At 40.7% G+C, this 17,868-nt stretch overlaps 1 protein-coding gene across 1 annotated transcript in view; it reads right to left on the bottom strand.

Moving 5' to 3' along the window:
• dchs2 (dachsous cadherin-related 2) overlaps nt 1–17,868 on the bottom strand; it is a 94,839-nt gene that overhangs the window by 28,357 nt on the left and 48,614 nt on the right. The window contains exons 7-12 of the mRNA XM_080186033.1: nt 13,109–13,949; nt 12,784–13,023; nt 11,515–11,649; nt 10,944–11,153; nt 7,561–8,421; nt 3,692–3,805 (exon numbers count right to left, since the gene is read on the bottom strand). Of these exons, the coding sequence (XP_080042159.1) occupies nt 3,692–3,805; nt 7,561–8,421; nt 10,944–11,153; nt 11,515–11,649; nt 12,784–13,023; nt 13,109–13,949 (2,401 nt within the window). The remainder of the gene's footprint in view (nt 1–3,691; nt 3,806–7,560; nt 8,422–10,943; nt 11,154–11,514; nt 11,650–12,783; nt 13,024–13,108; nt 13,950–17,868) is intronic.

Genomic DNA, 17,868 nt, shown 5'->3' with positions numbered 1-17,868 from the left:
ATAATGGCTGATGTGCAGGCTGATCCTCTACCTCAATGCCAGACTCATGCACTCTCCCTATATCCCTGGACGCCTTTACAATCTAGAAATCTATCAATTTCCTTCTTAAATATATTCACAGACTTGGCCTCCACAGCGTTCTGTGGTAGACAATTTCATAGGATCACCACCATCTGAGTGAAAAAGTTTCTCCTCATCTCAGTTCCAAATGCCCTATCCTGTATTCTGAGACTGTGACCCCTTGTTTTATACCTCTCCCCAGCCAGAAGAAACAACATCCCTGCATCCATTCTGTCAAATGTTGGTAGAATTTCAAACGTTGCAATTGGAGCCCCTCATTTTTTAAAATCCCTGTGAACACAAGCTCAGTCAACCCAATCCAAGCTCAGTGAACACAATCTCTCCTTATATGGCATTGCTGCCATCCCAGGAATCAGTCAGGTGAACCTTTGTTGCACTCCCCTCCACAGCAAGTGCGTCCTTTCTTAGAGAAGGAGGCCAAAATTGCATAGAATATTCCAGGTGCAGTTTTACCAAGGTCCTGCAGTAAGACATCCTTGCTCCTTATTCCAATCCTCTTGCAATGAAGGCCAACATACCATTTGCCTTCCTAACTGCTTGCTGTACCCGCATGCATGCCTTCAGTGACTGGTATATGTGGCACTCAGGTCTCTTTTTACATTGACATTTCCCAATCTATCACCATTTAAGTAATACTCTGCCATTCTGATTTTCTGCCTGAAGTGGACAATTTCACACTTTTTCCCAGAATGTCTGAAAATCTGGTCTAAAAACTTGGCTATGTAGGTGGAGAAATGTGCACTAGTATTCACTCAGAGGCTGACACTGAAAAAACATGGGAAAAATCCTCCCAATGATGAGTAGGCATGGCAGAAGTTATCCACTTCAGGCAGAGAAACAGAAAGGCAAAGTATTACTTAAATGGTAATAGATTGATAGATTGAGGAATGTTCATGTAAAAAGAGACCTGGGTGCCACAGTACGCCAGTCACGGAAATCATGCACACAGGTACAGCAAGCAGTTAGCAAGGCAAATGGTACGTTGGCTTTCATTGCAAGAGAACTGGATGTTGGATAAAACGTAGATGGGTGAGTTAGTGAGTTTGCAAACGACACAAACATAGATGGAGTTTAGGATAGTATAGAAGGTTGTCAAAGGATACAAATCAGTTGCAGATACTGGTGGAGAAATGGCAGATGGAATTTAATCTGGGCAAGTGTGAGGTGCTGCACTTTAATCAAATGTTAAGGGTAAGCATACAGTTAATGGCAGGACCCACTGATGTGCAGAGGAATCTTGGGATTCAAGTCCACGGTTCTCTGCAAATGACAACATAAGTAGATAGGATGGTAAAGAAGGCATATGGCAAGCTTGCCTTTATTGGTTGGGGCACTGAATACAAGAGTTCATGTTGCAGCTTTACAAAACTTTGGTTAGGCCACAATTAGAGTACTGCGTTCAGTTCTGGCCACAATACAGAAAGGATATGGAAGCTTTGGAGAGGGTGCAGAAGAAGTTTACAGGATGCTGCCTGGATTAGAGGGTGTTAGCTATAAGGAAAGTTTGGGCAAACTAGGGTCATTTTCTCTGGAGCAGAGGAGGCTGAAAGGAGACCCGATAGAAGTCCATAAAATTATGAAGGAGATAGACAGATTTGACATTCTGTCAGAAAGTTTGACAGTCTGTCAGAATCTGATTCCCAGAGTCGAAATGTCTCATACCAGAGGGAATGCATTTAAGGTGAGAGGGGGAAGTTCAAAAGAGATGTGAGGGGTAAATTTTATTTTTTTTACACAGAGTAGTAGGTATCTGGAATGCGCTGCCAAGGGTGGTAGTGCAGGCTGACACAATAGGGACATTTAAGGGGCTTTTAGATAATGTGAATGTGTAATGAATAGAGGAATATGAACAAGGGCAGACAGAAAGGATTAGTTTAATTTGGCATCATGTTCCACACAACATTGTGGGCCGAAGGTCCTGTTCATGTGCTGTGCTGTACTGTTCTATCTGCAGCAGAGTGAGTGCAGAAAAGATTCATGAGAATGGTTCCATGGATGAGGAATTTCAGGCATGGAAGAAAAATTAGAGAACTTGGGACCGTTTTCCTTGGAGAAGAGACTTTTGAGAGCAGAATTGAAAGAGGTATTCAAAATTATGAGGAGTCTGGACAGAGTAGATAGGCAAAAACTGTTCTCTTTGGTGATAGCATCAAGAACAAGATGACACAGATTTAAGGCAACTGGCAAAAGAAGTAATGGCAACATGTGGAAAACTTTTCATGCAGTGAATGGTTAAGGTCTGAAATGCACTGCTTGAAAGTGTGATGAAGGCAGGTTCAAATGAGGCATTTTTGAAGGAACTGGATTAGTAGCTGAAAAGGAAGAATGTGCAGGGCTACAGATCAACAATGGGGAAGTGGTACTAAGTAAATTCCTCCTATGGAGGACCCAGGTAGTGACAACAAGTATCCTGTGCTGCATCAATTCTGTGATTAATTTCACACCACTACATTTGAAACCTGTCCTTTTATTTTGTACCCCTTTTTCCTCCATTTTCCTATTTCCTTCCATTTTAGAAAGTGTGACACTCTCTCTAGTCTAGTCGTCTTACATTATTGGCCCATTCTTTTCTCTTCTAATTTTTTTTGTCATCTATCAGTTTACTATTTGCACTTTGAAGGACAACGTTATTCACTGTCTGGAAGGATTTTACAGCCGTGCCACAGCATATCTCCCTTCTCATGGGCAATTTAAATTGCCGTTTACTTCAATGGGATCGGAATATCCCGCCGATCCGTTGATATTCTCCATCTTTGGTCTTTCTCTCCCTTTTTCTAATTTTACTGAAACAAAGGACAAAACTTGCATTTATATAGCAACTTTCAAGATGATCCAAAGCGTTTCACAGCCAATTAAGGTTTTTCGTAATGTAGGAAACTGTGGCTGGCAATTTGCAGAAAACAAATTCTCACAAACTATAGTGTGATAAGTGACCAGATAAATTGTTTTAGTAATGTTGGTTGAAGGATAAATACTGTCGAGGATATCAGAAGAACGCCCCTGTTCTTCTTCAAATCTATCAAAGGATCATTCATATTCAATTGAAGGAGCCAAAAGGCTTTGCTTTAATGTCTATTTGAAAGATGACACCTCATACAACAAACACTCGCTCACTACTACATCTGTCAGTCTAGATTGTGAGCTCAAGTCTCTCAACAGAACTTAAATTCATGACCTTCTGACTTAGAGATGAGAGTGACTGACATTTCTATCAATTAAAGTTGAACTTACACGAAATGTGATTACTTCCCCCTTCTCTTTACAACACTGAATACTTGGTGTTTTCATCTTTGTCTATTTATATTTTAAATTTAGATTAGGTACTGTTTCTGTTTTTTTGAATCAATTCTAGATCATTTCCCTCGAAACTGACTGAAGTAAATGTGGTAAATTTAACCTAGCCCTCTAGGTGGAATTTTGCATTTTATTAATCTCCATTTACCCCAATGAGGAGTAAAGTCAGAAGGGGTGTAAAAGCAGCTATGCATTTGAACCTGTTATTTACCCAATGAACGGGTTTGATTAAAGTTGCCAATCTTATGCCAGCTTAAGTCTGGAATATGCACACGTATTGCAAAATTTTAGGGTAAACACAAGGAACTTTTCTTACCAGTTTTTGAATCGATATGAAATGCTCCATTTTCATTCCCACTAAATATGCTGTATATGACCAGCTCTCCATTTGTGGGGTACTTTTGAGCCACAACACTCAATACCATTGTACCTATACAATAAAAGAACAATTGCTGCTGCAATAATGATGGATTATTGGAATTAGTTAGTCAGCACAGAATTTCTATAACTTATAAATACACCATGACTTGTTAAAATAGTGGGCTGAATTTTCCAGCCCTTTCTGCCAATGACCACCCTCTGTAGCACATTTCCTGGTGGAGTACAACCCTAAACGCCGTACACATTAATGGGACCGAAAGGTCCTACTGCCAGCCAATGGTGAGCCCCCTCCACCACTGGAAAATATGCTAGTGGGGCACAGAAACCCCTGCCCAGTGTCTGCAGACCACAATTATCCTTCCCCCTACTGTCATTTTCTTAGACGTACTCATTTACCAATGCCAGATTTTCACACAAGGTAACATAGAACCGACAATTACAAACTATGATGCTAGGACCCTAGAAATGTTGCAGCCCATCTTACACTAAGTTGCTTTTGAAAAGAAAGTTACATTTGATATTGCCTTATCATGAAATAAGTGAAGTCTGTGCAGCATACAGGAAATCTGGTATCAAACAAAAATGTCAATGCAAAAATCCTTAAATTATGATATTCACAACAGTGTTAAAGCTCTCTCGTGACCAAAAATCACAGGATATTAACATGGCTCCTATCTGAACTAAGCTCAGGTAAAAAACGTCTAAAAGTTAATCACAGAATCCATTCGGCCCATCACATCTGCACCGACCACAATCCCATCCACGCCCTATCCCCATAACCCCATGCATTTATTCTAGCTAGTTCCCCTCATACTAAGGGGCAATTTAGTATGGCCAATCCATTGAACCTGCACATATTTGGATTGTGGGAGGAAACCAGAGCACCCGGAGGAAACCCACACAGACTCATGGAGAACGTGCAAACTCCGCACAGACAGTAACCCAAGCTGGGAATTGAACCCAGGTCCCTGGCACTGTGAGGCAGCAATGCTAAGCACTATGCCTCCCCAGAATTATTTGTGATTACTACTTATGTATATGCATGCATACATGGGTGAGTTTGATGAGATGTTAATACTAAAAATTTCAAACCCAACCCCAACCCACCACTTCTGGGTTTAACGGAGATGGAATAAGGTGCAGGCAGTCAACCTCTCCCAGGAGGTCAGCTAGCAAATTAAATATTTTGATGAGACTGGCAACTTCTGCTTTAACTTACTTTGACTCTGCTCAGTTGGGTCTCCATGGGCTGTTGAAACCCAGCAGCTAAAGGGAGGCAAGAACAATAGATGATAACAACTGGTGAGAAGATAAATCCTTCCCCATAACCCTTAAAGCTCCCCCCTGCACAAAGTTTCTCATACCCCAGAGTCAGGGTTTGGAAACCCCAATCCAAATGCTTCCACAAGGAACAGCAGGGAACTAAGCTGAGGCTACAGCCTGCTTCCCACCCAAGTAGAAGCTAAGTATGCCAATCAGGCTGATTCCACAGTGGGGTTCCTAACAAAGAAAAACTACTCATGTCAAAAGTCCAGAACATGCAAGGAAATACAAACCTATGAGTTTTCCAATAGCAACTCTTTGTGTCAGGGGGACTTAGCTAGGGTGAATGCATGGAGTTATGGGGATAGAGCCTGGGTGAGATTGTGGTTGATGCAGACTTGATGGGTCAAATGGCCTCCTTCTACATTGTAGGATTCTAGCAACTCCAATAACAATAGGCTGTGTATATGGCGCTGACACAGTAAAAAGTCTGACAACACCAGGTTTTAGTCCAACCTATTTATTTGATAATATTCTCACAAGCTTTCGAGGGGACAGCCTCTTCGTCAGGTGAATGGAGAGTTCTGGCCTCAGACAGAGCATATAAAGCACAGACAGTTTAGAGATTACTGATTAAAATGCGAATCCTTACACCTAACCTGCTGTTCAAGACCTGAAGTGGCTGACAATGTGAGTGGTAGGAGCACTGATCACAGTTTAAAGAGATTTGTATTGTCTCCAGACGGTACAGTAAGTGAGGTTTTGCAAACCCAGGCAAGTCACGGGGGTTACAGATAGTGCGACATGAACCCAAGATCCCTGTTGAGACCGTCCTCATGTGTGCGGAACTTGGCTATCAGTCTCTGCTCAGCGACTCTGCGCTGTCGTGTGTTGTGAAGGCCGCCTTGGAGAATGCTTACCCGAAGGTCAGAGGCTGAATGCCCGTGACCACTGAAGTGTTCGCCAACAGGAAGGGAACAGTCTTGCCTGGTGACTGTCGAGCGATGTTCATTCATCCGTTGTCGTAGCGTCTGCATGGTCTCCCCAATGTACCATGCTTCGGGACATCCTTTCTTGCAACGTATCAGGTAGACAATGTTGGCCGAGTTGCAAGAGTATTTACCATGTACCTGGTGGATGGTATTCTCACGTACTGTCTGGAGACAATACACATCTCTTTAAACTGTGATCAGTGCTCCTACCACTCACATTGTCAGCCACTTCAGGTCTTGAACAGCAGGTTAGGTGTAAGGATTCACATTTTAATCAGTAATCTCTAAACTGTCTGTGCTTTATATGCTCTGTCTGAGGCCAGAACTCTCCATTCACCTGACGAAGAGGCTGTCCCCTCGAAAGCTAGTGAGAATATTATCAAATAAATAGGTTGGACTAAAACCTGGTGTTGTCAGACTTTTTACTGTGTTTACGCCAGTCCAACGCCGGCATACCCACTATATGGCGCTGACCACGGATAAGATACACATATATCTCAAGCACATGAAACAGATGTAACAGTGTGTATATAAGTTTTCATTATTAGTGGGTGGAATCATCCAAGAATCAACAGTGTCTGATCGCAGGCAGGGTTTATCTGCTGCATTGTGCAGCGTATAGTTCAAAAAATGAACAGGTACAGGTTCTACGTTGGCAGGGTGGCCTCTGATTCAACTTTCCAACTGTGACTAACATTCTGCGGAAAACCTTTCTAACCCTGCTGCTAATGTCTTCGTGCATCCCTAACATCCACAGTGATGCCTAATGTCTATGATGAGCTTGGCAGGCCTCCTCTGGGTGATCCCAGCCTGCTTTCGGGGTCCTGTTTTATGGCCATGACTCCTCTTCGGCCTGTGGTGTTGTTGAAAGGGGCCATAGGAAGAGGGAATTCAGATGGGCCGGACACTTCCAAAGTTTCCTGTGCAGATGGCTCCAAGAATTGCATCTGCTGATCCTTCTCCCAGTGGGTGCCTGAGAGCACCCGACTGCATCCACCACTGATGGAGGAGTGGGGACAATCGCATCCTTGACTTAGGTCAATGGCAAACGTGTAGGTCTTCTTGTGATATTTTCCAGTCACGCCACCGAACACATCGGCCCTAATCAGGCGCACAAAATCCTGGCCAGTGTCTTTCAATCACTGCAAGTGGCCTTCTTCATTCACAAAGGTAAAGTGTCTTGGGCTGGTGAAACCAAATAATATTTTATCAACATCTTTGCTGGCTCATGTCTCAGCAAATAGAATTATTGCTGATACAAATAGGAAAAGACACTGAGATCTCTTGAGCAGCCAGGTGCCACCGGCCTAACTCTTCTGAAAATGGTTGATGACCTCTTCAAACAAGTTTTTGAAAGTCATAACTCCCATTCCTGATATATGGATAGGGTTAATCTTGTCACTTAAGCCTCTGAGTAAAGAATAATGCAGGAAATGGAAAGACTGGTGTGACTGCAGACATTTTGAAAGTTAAATCTGTGAATAGGAATTAGACAACTAGATGAACTATTCTTACTAATGTAATGGAAGTAAAATGACAAGTTACCCACCTGATTTGATGTTTTCAGGAATTGTGATCTCATATGCATTACGACTGAACCAAATTCCTCTTTTATCTGCTTGCTGCTGTATGAGCACAAGCCCAGTGGATGACCTTGCTGGATTACCCTGGTCCATTGCAACAATGGACAGCTGATTTGTACGGAAGTGATTCTGGGATAATGATGCATTAAGATAAATTTCACCTGTAGTGTTATTTACAACAAATGTTGAATCAGGCTCCAAAATTTGGTAAGTAACAATGCCGTGTTGTCCCAAATCATTGTCAGCAGCTTTCACATTGGCAATAATATGGCTAATCTCAGTGTCCACAGTAACATGTGCAATTATTGGGTTTTGCATAAAAATAGGAAAATTGTCATTTACATCTTCAATATGTATCATTACATTAACTGTGGTAGTTTTTGGACTTTGAATGCTGTTATCACTTGCCACTGCTCTGAAGACATATTGTGATTTTGTCTCTCTATCCAATTCATTTGTGGTAACAATTATGCCAGTATTACCATTAATAGTAAATGCTCCAAAAGTATCATCCATTAACGAGTATGCAATTTCACCATTGGACCCATCATCTTTGTCAGTAGCAATCAGATGTAGTATACTTGATCCAACAGGCACATTTTCATTCACAAAAGTACGATAATAATTTCTTTCAAACACTGGGCTATTGTCATTTTCATCCAAGATAATAATCCAAAGTTTTGCACTAGTGGCTCTTTGTGGGCTACCAAGGTCATAAGCTTCTATGGTAAGGGAAACATTATTAAATTCTTCTTTGTCCAAGTGTCTTGTTGTGGCAAGTGCTCCAGAAATAGAATCAATTTCGAATGCATCAGCGAAATTACTACCTGGACAAAGAGGACAGATAAATCAGATAACCATAAATCAGTTTATCTAACATTAGTTGAAATAAAGTAATTGAGAATCCATATGGCCCATTTTAACTACCCAAAATCAGTGGTTTATTATTTCATGGGATGTGGGCATCACTGGCTTGGCCAACATTTATTGCCCTTGAGTAGGTAGAGCTGTGCTGCCAATTTAAACTGATGCAGTCCATGTGGTGTAGGTGCATATAGTGCTGTTAAGAAGGGAGTTCAAAAGGATTTTGACCCAGTGACAGTGAAGGAATGATAATATTGCTCCAAGTCACGATGGCGGGTGGCTTGGAGGGGAACTTGCAGATAGTGGTGTTTCCATGCATCTGCTGCCCTTGCCCTTCTCAATGGTAGAGGTTGTGGGATTGGAAGATGCTGTTGAAGGAAAGGGCGGGTCCCATTTTGAAATGGACCAACCACTGGGCCCCAAATGCTTGTTTCAGGTGAAAGAATCTTTTAATAGGCAAATAATACTGCCATTATAGATTGCAATTTTGGACTCTGAAATGGCGTGCAATTACTCTTTTGAGTGTTTCACAGCAGCAGTCCATGCTCAACCCTTGGCCTTGAATACCCCTTCTCCATAAATTACTTGAAATTTTCACGTTAGGCAACAATTTTGTGTGAATAATTCTATAGTTCTGGAGACCATAGTTTAGGACCTGCTAGAAAATAGGTATCTCTCTCTAGGACTAGCAGCTTGCGTGCCATTGCATAAGGCTGTTGTTTGCTAACTGATTTTGAAGAGGAGCTTATGTCTATGAGGAAAATTGCCTAAATTGGAACTAATAGAGATGGGCAAGCAGTTAAGAATTGTATCTTGTCATGTTTAAGTATTTCAACTGGTACAAGTTATGCTAATTCTTTTTTGTTATAGTTAAGCTATATTGTTAAATAAAGTTTGTTTTAATAAAAGCTTACTAGTAGCTCCATAGCATCACTCCTGGAGTGAAATATTTTATCATAGAATCTTTATAATGCAGATGAAGGCCATTCAGCTCATCAAGTCTGCACCAACTCTCCAACAGAGCATCTTACCCAGGCCCTATTTCCCATAATCCCATGTATTTATCCCACCAATCCCCCTAACCTAGACATCTTGGGACATAAAGAGGCAATTCAGCATGGCCAATCAAATTAATCTGCACATCTCTGGGGGAGGAAACCAGAGCCGCCAGAGGTAACACATGCAGTCACGTTGGGGAGCCTATGGGGTAGTGGTTACTGTTGCTGGGCTAGCCAGACACCAAGGGTAATGCTGTGGGCATTTCACTGTGACAGATGGTGAAATTTCAATTCACAAAACCACTGTTGGTTGTCATAAAAACTCATCTGGTTCACTAATGTCCTTTAGGGAAGGAAATCTGCCATCCTTACCTAGTCGGGCCTACTCCAGACCCACAGCAATGTGGTTAATTCTTACTGCCCTCAAGTATGGGCAATAATTGCTGGCCCAGCCAGCAACATTCACATCTCATGAACAAATAAAAAAAACACAAAGATGATGCAAACTCCACAGACAGTCACCATAGGCCGGAATTGAAGCCAAATCCCTGGCACCATGAGGCAGCAGTGCTAACCAATGTGCTATCCACTATCCTCACACTAATGCCAAAATTAAAAATAGTTGGGGTCTGGTCTAAATTTAAAACATACCTTGGAGTTTCTGATCCGGTCCCTAGCTATTTTTGAAGTAGTGGCTGACTAAAGTGAACACAGTAAATGAGATGTGTAGCGACTTTCAGAAGGCATTCAATGTGTTATCTTACTGGAAGATTGTTACAAACAACTCAGATGAAGAGCAAAGGGGACCTTTAAGGATTTCAGGAGCGTACAGACAATTTAATATGATGCTGAAACATCTGAGGAAACTCAGTTTGGAAAAGCAAGGGATAGGAGTACATAAACACTAAAATATGTTGTTCTGCATAAGTAGATTCCTAACCATTTAATATATAATTTGCTTAATGTGTAATTATAGGTAGATAAAGCAACAAAAAAGTCAAACAGCCTTATGGGGTTTATTAAAAGAACATAGAGAACATTTTTTACACAGCAATGAGGGATGTGGATTTGGGGTGGAGAAGAGTCCTTTAAGGTCAGTGAGGATCCGTACAATAGTTACCGAGAAGGTAGAAGTGGTTTCAACCTTTCTAACAATGTCTGGGCAACTGTTTATTTAACACTGTCAGAAATTTAAACCACAAATTTAAAAATGTGGTTTAAATTTGTGCAATTTAAACCACATGTTTGGATGGTTCCCAATGCAGGGCAGTCTGCACTTTCCAAGCAATTGCTTTTCAAACTTTACCTGGAAACTTCCAGGTTGTGGGGGGAGGGGTCCCTAGGACATTATCCAAGTAACACCCAGTTATACTGTCCTGGAGCCCATAAGTTACAGTCCAAATATGTTTCTGTCTGCTCCAAATGACTAACTGTTGCAAGATTCTCTTATGGATTTGTAATTTTAAAAAATAGAAGCTTTAGCTTACCAATAATTTTATATCTAACAAGTCCATTGTCCCCCGCATCCATGTCCAAAGCCACAATGGTATGAATAATCCCTGATTCCATATTCTCAGAAACATGCAGCTCATGTAAAGGAGGAATGAATTTAGGCTGATGGTCATTTTCATCCAAGACAGTTATCATAATTGTTGCTGTATCAGATTGAGAAGGGGTCCCACCATCTCGGACCAAAACTATCATGTAACATTCATAGCACAATTATTCGAGAAACTGCATTGGTCATCTTAATATTAATGCTTCTTTATAAGATTAACAATATGCTTACATTAATGTAATAATATAATTAATTTATATTTAAATACAACTAATATTACAATGCAACTTTGCAAATAGGATAAATATGGCAAAACAAGTTTAGTGTTGCTTCAAATTAGTTAGTTTCTGTTCCGTGAAAAATTCTGAACAACTTTCTGTTCTGCTTTAATGTTCGCCTTATAAACTATCATTTAAGTAGAGAATAATTCTACATATATTCCATAATTGGTACAGGAGTAAATGCATCTAATTAAATGGCAACAATGCAGTGCTTCTTACCTTTAATGCCAAAATAGTTTTGCATTTCTCTATCCAATACTTGTGTTGTAGTGATGATGCCAGTTTTGGGGCTTATTTTGAATGCATCATATCCAACCCCCGGTAAAATCTCGTATGTGAGTGCAGAATTCAGATCTGCAATTCAAATTCACAGTGGCCTTTAAAATGAATAGATTTTTAAACTCAATGTTATAAATCAACCAAAATAAAAGTTAATTGACTTAAAGTTCTCCTTACAACATCATCTTCAATATAGATCATTTGAGCAAAATGCAGCTGCTTTTGTGTGTTTCCATGTCATTGCTGCCTGATCCCATTTTCTAAATAGAATTCCTAATATGCAGCACTGACATAAAGTGAAGAGTTTTAACTTCCAAAAACAAGTGGGTCTGGTGGGTGTCAAAATTTTTTTAAGAGTTCAAATCTGAGCCCAATCTATCCATTTCCAGTTTGAATGGAGTTGGTTATTTAAATATTTTAATAAGGTTGCGCAATTCAAATTTTATCTGCATTTTAAATTTGATCCTGGTTGGCCGGGTTTCCCAAACCTTAAAAATCCAACACAAAGAGGTGAGGACGGCTATGTGGAAGAACTAAACACCTTTCCAAAATAGCCTGTAGGCCAGGATTAGCCTCGTTCCTTACGAACATCTCTGGAGAGAGATACCTATTTTCTAGCCCATTCTTTAACAACAGAATACTTCTGTGGAATGTTGGGCGGAATTTACTCAAAAATGTTCTAAGTGTCGAAATCACAGGAAAACTGAAGTAATTCACGTTGTATTTTTCAGTGAGAGTTCACACTAGAATCTACCACACTCTGAGCAATGCAAAGGTCACCAACGTGATTAGCATTAAATTTCAGGGGGCAGGGAGTATTCACACTGGAGAGGCTGAAACCAGTGGGCCTCTGTGCACAGGCAGTGGTCCCAAACTGTCATCCCAGCAGTGACGATATCCCTGCAAGCAGACCACCCCCATGCCCCCTCACCTCTTCCAACAATGGCGATACCTCTGCAGGCCAATCACCCCTCCCCAACAGTCAACCCAATCACTGGCCCTCCTCCAGGCCCTATCGATTGGAATGGCATTGGCACAATGGCAAAGTGGTAGCAGGACCTCCCAACCCCACAGATCGCCCCTAGGCCCTGCCCCAGCAGCTCTCGCCCTTCTTCCAATAGGCCCACCTCCTTGGCACTGTCACATGCCCAGTGGGCAGAGCTAAGGTGCCCCTTGGGCAGTACCATGGGGCCCAGAAGTTATTTTTACCTGAATCTCTATCAGAAGCTTCAACCTGGATAACAAATGCTCCAATATTAACGTTTTCAGGAATTCCAACTTCATAAACAGGTTCTGGGAACTTTGGTGCTTCATCATTTATATCAATAATGACAACCATCAATGTCTGTGTTGAGGACTGAACAGGAATTCCGTTGTCCCACCCTGAAATTGTGAGGATATAGGATTTTTTCCTTTCATGATCTAGATGGGAGGCCAAAGTCAGCAAACCTATTAAAAGATACAAGTTTTCATCATCTCTGTTGCCTGCTATGTTAGCAATGTACTATATAATTCAACAAACTAATTTTAGTACCTGATGATTCATCAAGCTTGAAGGTATTGTCTTCATTCCCTGAGATGATGGCATATGAAATTCTTCTATTTTCACCTGCATCTGCATCATACGCAATGATACGATGGACATGGTACCCCACTTCCTGATCTTCCATTACATAGGAAATATTTTCTGACACAAATATAGGTCTATTATCATTTACATCCAAAACAATAATCTGAGCTGTCATTGAGCCTACCTTGCGTTCATTTATGTCTAATGCCTGGTCCATTGCTGTTATTGTGAGAAGAAATGTTTTGGTCATTTCACGGTCAACCGGCATTACTGTGTTTAAGTAACCTTGATAGGGATCTATGTAGAAAGGATTTTCTGAGGAACTTCTAGTCACAACAGAATATCGGAGATCACTATTTGGTCCACTTCCATCATCATCTTTTGCATCAAATATGTGAACAAGAGACCCAACCGGGAGGTTTTCTTGAATTCCAATCACAACTATATCATCTTTAAACCACGGTGAATGATCATTTTGGTCTTCTACTTTAATACTGACAAAAACAGTCATATTCCTTGAAGGAATATGGCTATCATCTTCTGCTATAATCTTTAGCAAATAATGTGAAATTGCTTCATAGTCCAGTTCTTGGCTCTGGTACAATTCTCCTGTCATACCATCAACTCCAAATTGAGAGTGGTCATCACCTTCAACAATGTTGTAATGTACCTTCCGACTGGCCAACAAATGATGGTCATGTAAACTGATAGAGCCCAAAACTTTTCCAGGCCTTAAACCTTCTGGCATGATAAAATATCTTTGATCATTTAGACTGGTCGATTTTTGTACGAGTCTGGGGATAACCTGAGAAAAGATTCAATAACTGTGGATTAATTTATTCAGTTCTTCATACAATACTTACAAATTGAAGTTAAAAATCATGTCCAGAGATTATGCATCATTAGTATTCATCAAATTTCGCCATTAAATGATCTTTAAACACTGCTGCTAAAAGCGAGGATGGAGAATTTGGCACTCAGCCAAATTGCCATTCATTGCAGCAATCAAAAAACTCCGCTGGCATGAACGGTCAGAAAATTCCACCCATTACCTAATCCTCAAATCATTTTCAGAGTACTTAGTTTGCAGTGAAATATAACAACAGATGAGAGATCATTTCCCAGAGTGCCAAAGCAGAAATCTCCCCTATGTTTTTTCCTAATCTAAGAGCAACAAAATAAAATTCATTATATAAAATAACCAACTTATAAATTCCTGTACCTGTATGTTAATTATTGCAGTCTGTTGAAGAGGAGGGCTTCCTGCATCACTTGCCACCACTATTATTTTGTGATGAGATACATAACTGTGCCTGAAAACCTTGGACGTTCTCAGTTCTCCAGTTTTGGCGTCAATTTTGAAGCTATTTGAATAATCTTCTATAATTAAAAAGTATTAAAATGAGAACTTAAAAGAAAATGTCCATCCTATTTCTTTTCACTTCCATGAGCAGGAAGGTGTGGAGTATTCAGCCCACACTTGTTAGTGATGTCAGCAAATAAAATGAGCAAATTTATCAAATATTAGTCTTATCCTTCAGCTATTTTCCTTCACAAGAGAGATCACTTTAATGTTATGTGGTCTTGATGTCCTGGCAATGGACAGGTTGACATGTCATAATTTTTATCCATGCAATTCAATTGTTGGAGGTTAATTAATTGATGTGTAGTAATGCTTGGCAATTATGATTGACACTTGCAAGCGCCAAATTTTTTAACAATCAAGCACGGAACATGAATATCTCATAGCAGCTGCAATGCATAATGCTGAGAACTGCATTGAACTATCAATGCAATGTCTGCTATTAACTTTTTAAATTTAGATCTCTTATGCAAAACAAGCAGAATACAATTTAGATGAACTACACAAAATCCTTTTCTCAAACATCCTTACCTAATATCGAAAAAGAAACAGTGCCATTTTTGCCAACATCTGGATCCGTGGCAAATAGGGTGGTCAAAAATGTGCCTTCCGGTTGAGCTACTAAAACCTACCATTTCAATAAATATACAAAGATTCAGAAGTTAAATTAAACATGAGTAAATGTGTAGTTTAAAATATTTAGCAATGGTAAATACAAATGGTACATTACGGGCATGAAATTGATGGGAAATTGCAGCACAACAATGACACATTAGCAGCGTTGCTATTACAAATGTGTAAACAAATTCAGCAATTTGTGAAGTAAATGAAGAACCCATGGCTTATTATTCTTCACAAGTTGCTGAACCATTTGCACTATTTCACTGTCAGCCTTGACAAAGCCACTATTCATTCACTTTTGATAGTCAGCTCTCCATTTTATTTAATGGTGATCGTCAATTTGCTGGTTTAAGGCCATTATTTGTACTGCAGCCAGTTATATGGCTTGGATGACCTGGTAATGACAATTTCCAGCCAACAAATGTTCTCAGATTTGGGTAGCCAACAAAGCTTCTACTGAAGCTGTGGAGCATCAGCTTTAGGCCCAACTGTGTAAAAATTGGTCTAAAAATGTTTCTTCTTATATCTCTCATGTTTGGCAATTCATTCTAAATAACTTGTCAGAGTACTTTTCACGTCCAAAGGGCTACACTATATAAGTAAGGAAGACAAAAGTATTTTGATGGTCTACTTTTCTAGCATTGCCTGTTCATGCTTGTTATGAACTACCTGGGACAGAATTATTGCTTGAAACACCTGAAGACTAAACCTTCTCTGTGGCACTGATTCTTTTAAGTCTCGTACATCAGTCAAGGACCTGCATACAACAAGGGATAGATACTATCTTTTGATGGGCACTGGATTTCAGAAAATACATTCCCCACATGCAGCAAAGAAACAAGTTCATCAAATTCCCCAGGTTAGCTGCTTTTTCAGGGTGCAAGGAGCTATAACTGGGATAGTCCAACTAGAGAGGGGGCTATACTGGACCTAGTACTGGGGAATGAGCCTGGTCAGGTCATCAAGTTTCAGTAGGGGAACATGTGGCAAATAGTGACCACAATTCTGTAAACTTTAGGATAGTAATGGAAAAAGAGGAGTGTTGTCCTATGGGTCAGGTGCTGAATTGGGGGAAGGCTAACTACAGCCGGATTCGGCAGGATCTGGTGGCTGTTGATTGGGAGAGGCTGTTCGAGGGTAAATCCACATCCACATGGCACGTGGGAGTCTTTTAAGGAACAGTTGATAGGGCTGCAGGACAGTTATGTGCCTATAAAAAGGAAGGAAAGGAAAGGTAGGATTTGAGACCCCTGGATAACCAGAGAAATTGTGGGTCTAATCAAAAAGTAAAAAGAGGCATACGTAACGTTCAGGCAGCTAAAAACAGATGGGGCACTGGGGGAATACAGAGAAAGTAGAAAAGAACTCAAACAGGGAGTTAGAAGGGCAAAAAGCGGTCACGAAATGTCCTTAGCAGACAGGATTAAGGAGAATCCTAAAGCATTTTATACAGACGTTAGGAACAAGAGAGTTGTTAGGGAAAAAAAAAATCGGACCTCTCAGGGACAAAGGAGGGGAATTATGCTTAGAACCAAAACACATAAGTGAGATGTTAAACAAATACTTTGCATCAGTATTCACAAAGGAGAGGGACATGTTGACTGGTAGAGGCTCAGAGGGATGTGTTGACCAGATGGAAAAAATTTCAATTACAAGGGACAAAGTGTTAGGTTTTTTAGGAAACATTAAGACAGACAAATCCCCAGGGCCTGATGGCATCTATCCTAGACATTTCAGGGAGACAAGAGATGAAATTGCTGGGCCTCTAACAGAAATCTTTGTCTTTTCACTGGACACAGGTGAGGTCCCAGAGGATTGGAGGCTGGCAAATGTGGTCCTGTTATTTAAGAAGGGTAGCAAGGATAACCTAGGTAATTATAGACCAGTGAGCTTGACGGCCATGGTAGGGAAATTGTTGGAGAAGATTCTTAGAGATAGGATATATGTACATTTAGATCAGAATAATCTCATTAGCGATAGACAGCCTGGTTTTGTACGAGGGAGGTCATGCCTCACAAATTTGGTTGAGTTTTTTGGGAAGGTGACAAAAACGATTGATGAGGGAAGGGCTGTGGATGTAGTCTATATGGATTTTAGTAAAGCGTTTGACAAGATCCCTCATGGCATGCTGATGCAAAAGATTAAATCTCACGGGATAAAAGAGAGCTAGCTACATGGATGGAAAATTGGCTTGGCCATAGAAGACAGACAGTAGCAGTGGAGGGGTCTTTTTCCGGTTGGAGGTCTGTGACTAGTGGTGTTCCGCAGGGCTCTGTACCGGGACCTCTCCTGTTTGTGGTATATATGAATGATTGTAGCTGGTGTGATCAGTAAGTTTGCGGACGACACAAAGATTGCTAGAATTGCACATAGTGATGAACATTATCAGAGAATACAGCAGGATAGAGATAGGCTGGAAAATTGGGCGGAGAAATGGCAGATGGCATTTAATCCAGATAAATGCGAAACGATGCATTTCAGTAGATCTAATGTAGGGGGGAGCTATACAATAAATGGCAGAACCATCAGGAGTATAGACACACAGAAGGACCTGGGTGTGCAAGGCCACAAATCCTTAAAGGTGGCAGCGCTGGTGGACAGAGTGGTGAAGAAGGCATATGGCATGCTTGCTTTTATTGGACGGAGCACAGAGTATAAAAGTTGGCATGTGATGTTGCAGCTATATAGAACGTTGGTTAGGCCACATTTGCAATACTGCATCCAGTTCTGGTCACCACAC

This window comes from Carcharhinus amblyrhynchos, chromosome 1 (genome assembly GCF_965287045.1).
Source record: "Carcharhinus amblyrhynchos chromosome 1, sCarAmb.v2.hapA, whole genome shotgun sequence".
NCBI classification, from domain to species: domain Eukaryota; kingdom Metazoa; phylum Chordata; class Chondrichthyes; order Carcharhiniformes; family Carcharhinidae; genus Carcharhinus; species Carcharhinus amblyrhynchos.
The sequence above is the reverse complement of the archived record's forward strand: the minus strand, read 5'-3'. Positions and strand labels throughout refer to the sequence as shown.